The 4,206-nt window shown below is 44.5% G+C and overlaps 1 protein-coding gene across 1 annotated transcript in view; it reads left to right on the top strand.

Moving 5' to 3' along the window:
- The window catches only part of USP29 (ubiquitin specific peptidase 29), a 28,875-nt gene extending 24,669 nt beyond the window's left edge, over window positions 1-4,206 (top strand). The window contains 8 exon segments of the mRNA XM_010858047.1: window positions 2,360-2,655; window positions 2,657-2,777; window positions 2,780-2,867; window positions 2,869-3,230; window positions 3,233-3,274; window positions 3,277-3,653; window positions 3,692-3,935; window positions 3,938-4,206. Coding sequence (XP_010856349.1) covers window positions 2,360-2,655; window positions 2,657-2,777; window positions 2,780-2,867; window positions 2,869-3,230; window positions 3,233-3,274; window positions 3,277-3,653; window positions 3,692-3,935; window positions 3,938-4,206 — 1,799 coding nt within the window.

Raw genomic sequence — 4,206 nt, 5'->3', positions numbered from 1 at the left:
TGACAATCAGGGGCCAAGAGCAGTTATAGACAGAGGGAGAAACAGCAGAAACAGTTGGACTATGCAGAAACAGCACAGTCAGCTCGGACAGTCACCTTGAAGTTGGTCATCAGTGGTCTGACCAGCATTGTCTTCATTGCTTTAGGTACAATTCATCTTCAGGTCCAGGGTTTGTTCCCATCTCTTTGAGACCAGTTCTCAGAATTGTGGCAGCTTATGTCATGGCTACAGTTTGGTCATCATCTGGTGGGGGTTTCAGTATCTACAAGAGAGCTCATAAGATATAGCTCAGAATATTATCTATAGTCCTTGAGAAGGAACTAAAGGTCCTTTACTCTGCTTATTGACTAAACTATTACTATTTGATCTTCTTTGACTGTTTTCCTTTGCTTCTGCATTTTCTCACTTCTCTGATTAAACTTATTCTTTGGCTAAAATTTTTCCACAGCCTAAAGGCAGGCTGAGGACATGGGAGGCAAGAACCATAGGGTCCTCCTCCACTTCACATGAAGAATAGGAGAAAACCCAGACGGGAGAATGCTGGTAAACCGATTTGCCCAATAATCAGTGGTGCTTAGGACAAAGACAGCATTAAGGTAAGAAGAAAACGTTGGCATGTAAAAGAGAAAAGCCAGGGACAGGACTGTGAAGTCACTGAATGAAGAGGCTAGCTTTTTGTTCCAGTAAAAGTATAGAACTGCCTCTTACAAATTGTAAGTTGTATAGATCTGCAAATAACTGCTCTAAGGACATGTTTAGAGGCCCGATCCTAAGCCTCCTCTTCTCCCTGGCTATAAAACTCAGGTTTAATTGGTTAGTTGACTTCATTCTGCGTGATCAAATGCCACAGGAAAGAAAACTCAGAACCAAATATAGAAATCCCCCTTGGCTTACCTAAATTCAGCAGCATGACTGGGTAACATTAGTTACCCACCTTTTAAGCCATCCTTCATCACCCGCCCCTCCTAACAGCCCCCCGAAAGAGCTTATATTTTTTTTAACGTTCTTTTTTCTTTTAAAAGTTTTTGTTTGTTTATTTTTGCCTGTGCTGGGTCTTCATTGCAGTGTACGGGCTTCTCATTGTGGTGGCTTCTAGAGCATGGACTCAGTTGCTCCACAGCACGTGAGATCTTCCAAGATGGGGGATTGAACCTGTGTCCGATAAGTGGATTCTTATCCACTGCACCACCAGGAAAATCCAAAATTCAATTCTGAATCTGTCTTCTGGAGAACTGCCAGGCTTCCATGCTAACTTGCTCGGTCACATCCAACTTGTTGTGACTCCTCTGTCCTTGGGATTTCCCAGGCAAGAATACTGGAGTGGGTTGCCATGCCCTCCAGGGGATATTCCCGACCCAGGGCTCGAACCCACGTCTCCTTCAGCTCCTGCACTGCAGGCAGGTTCTTTACCACTGAGCCATCAGGGAAGCCCAAGAACTGCCATAGCTTTAGCATGTAAATAGTCCCCCCAAAGTGTCTTTTAGCTAAGCCTAAGGAGAACACAAATTGAATTTTATTACATAGGGTTTTCCACTACTGAGAATACATTCTAGATTAAAGTGTGTGTGTGTGTCCTTTTTTTCTTCAGGTTACATAAGTCTTCCTTGCAAAGAAGAGGATGAATCGTCTAAAGATACACGGCTTTGTTCACATTTGGAGCAAGAGAGAGAATCTCTTGTAGAAACAGTGGAAGGAGAGAAGGAAATTAGCCTGGCAGTCATCTTCAACTCTGAAGGATTTATCCGGGTTTTTCAGCTCAGCAACAATTTTACAAGTGTGGTCCTTACACACTGTGGAAAGAGACAAAGCTGTCTGCCTTTAACTCTGGAAAACAACAGCTGCTTGTTCATTAACAAATTATCCTACAGGGACCTGAACAGTTGAAGGCCTTTCTGGACTCAGTCTGTCAAAACAAATCCCAGCCACCCATGAAACACAATCGTGATTGGGGTGTTTTTGGTGGGAGGAACACACAGAAGGAAACTCCATCTCACCAAGTCCGTGACACGCCCTGCGATGCACCCTTTAATACAGAAAAAGCAAATGAAACTCTTGTTCAAGTCACCAGCTCTTGCCAGAACAGGACTCTTAGAAAATCAAGGGACAAAGAGGGAAAAAATGCTATCACCTGGTCGAGAGATGAATGAAGGGTCTCTGAAAGAAAGTGACGCTGAACTAAACGGAAATTGAAGACCGATTCCTTTGAGTATGCAGAAAGTAACAAGGATGAACTGTTGCATTCAGAAGGTCAAGAAAAACAGAAATTCAACCTGTGGATCACCATGCAAGACCATCTCTACTGAAAATGCCAATCTAGCTCAGACTGTTGTCTCAATCCAGGCTCTCTCTTGCAAAACAGGTTTGGAGTTTCCATCAGAACAAATTTATAGCCATGATGACCTAAGATGGGATGACCTTGACACTCACCCAGAATTCTGGCAAGGGTTCCCCAACCTGGGGAACACTTGTTACATGAATGCAGTTTTGCAGTCACTGTTTGTGATTCCCTCATTTGCTGATGACTTACTCACGAAGGGCATATCGTAGGAGGAAATTCCCTTTGTTGCTTTTATCACGTGCCTGACCCAGCTACTTGCTTTAAAAGATATTTGTGACCTGGAGGGCAAGAAAAAGCTACTTGTCAATATCAAAAAATGCTATTTCAGCCGTCGCAGAGACTTTCTCCAGCAAGGTGCAGTACGACACTTATGAGTTTTTAGGATACTGTTTAGAGCAGCTGAAAGAAGACATGGAAAAATTAACCACCACTTTGAAGACTGAGAGGAAACCGGGGATGGAAATTCATCTTCGCAGATGTATGTGGATAATGCTGCCTGCCAGACATTTGTTTGTCCCGTTGTGGCTAACTTTTGAATGGCAGTGCTCCATTATCTGTAAAGCCTGTGGACAGGTCGTTCTCAAGACAGAGCCAGGTCATTATCTGTCTATCAACCTTCCCCAAGAAACGAAAGGACAACCGTCCTCTATTCAGAATTCTTTTGATCTTTTCTTTAGGGCAGAAGACCTTGAGTATAGCTGTAATGAATGCACCCACGAGACATCTGTTGCAATGCACAAATTCAGTAAGCTTCCCAGAGTGCTCATCGTCCATCTGAAACGCTATAGCTTTAATGATGCTTGGTTGCTAGTGAAGGATAACCAACCAGTTGCTATTCATAAAGTTTTAAACTCATCTTCTCATTGCAGTGAGAGCACCAAGTCACCTTTTCCTACACCAGTAACACACCTCCCGGTGACTCCAAAATGCTAGAAGTCGTCCAGAGATGGTTTCTGAGATCCTTGCCCCATCGTCACCTTCAAAGAAGTTGATCTCAGAATCCAGTGATTCCTTGGCAAAGAATGCTGAACCACTAATGTTCCAGAAGATCGTTGAAGGGTCAAGCCAAGAACAGCAGCAGAAAGACCTGGAAAATGGTCCTAAACGGAATATAACAGCTTCAGAAATGGCAGCAAAGGAGCTGCCAGCAGCTGACTCAGGGATGGATCAAGAACACACGTATCTTATGATCTGTGAAGATGAAAGTGAACTTACTAGCAGCCCACACCAAGTCTCAGAGAGGCTCAGCTCCACGAGGCGCCTGAAAATCCGGACCTTAAGAGATCTGAGAGAGCCACGCATTCGTAGAGCAGACGTGGGCAGTGTCACGGAGTCCACTGAAGACTTGTATAGGCTCATGAAAACAGGATTCCAGAAAGATCTCAAGGCGTGGCTGAAAAACTGCAGAAGTGCAGTAGGAAAAGAATCGTCAAGGAATTCCCCTGAAGGGAATCACCTCCAGGTGTCAGGGAGCTGGGTGCCCAGGAATACACAGAAAAGGACTTCCAGGATCATCAGAAAGATCACAGGGACTCCCTCGGTGCTTTGGGTTCTGATACAAACCCTGGAATTTTAGACAGGGAGGACACAGAAACTGAAGCCGAAGGGTAAAAGGAAATGCCTACCAGCTTATCCGTGTCATCAGCCATCTCGGGAGCCCCCCAGATTCAGGCCATCACATCAGCGATGTTTACGACTTTCAGAAGCAGGCCTGGTTCACGTACCATGACCTACTCGTATCAGAAATGCAAGAGTCCGTGATGCAGGAGGCTAGGCTTCACACTGGGTATATCTTCTTTTATATGCACGATGAGATCTTTCAGGCGCTGTTGAGAAAGGCAAGGAATTATCACTTAGAGTGCAGATAA

The sequence above is a fragment of the Bison bison genome, unplaced genomic scaffold (genome assembly GCF_000754665.1).
Source record: "Bison bison bison isolate TAMUID 2011002044 unplaced genomic scaffold, Bison_UMD1.0 scf7180017864383, whole genome shotgun sequence".
In the NCBI taxonomy this organism is placed as follows: domain Eukaryota; kingdom Metazoa; phylum Chordata; class Mammalia; order Artiodactyla; family Bovidae; genus Bison; species Bison bison.
This window is presented reverse-complemented; position numbering and strand designations above follow the sequence as displayed.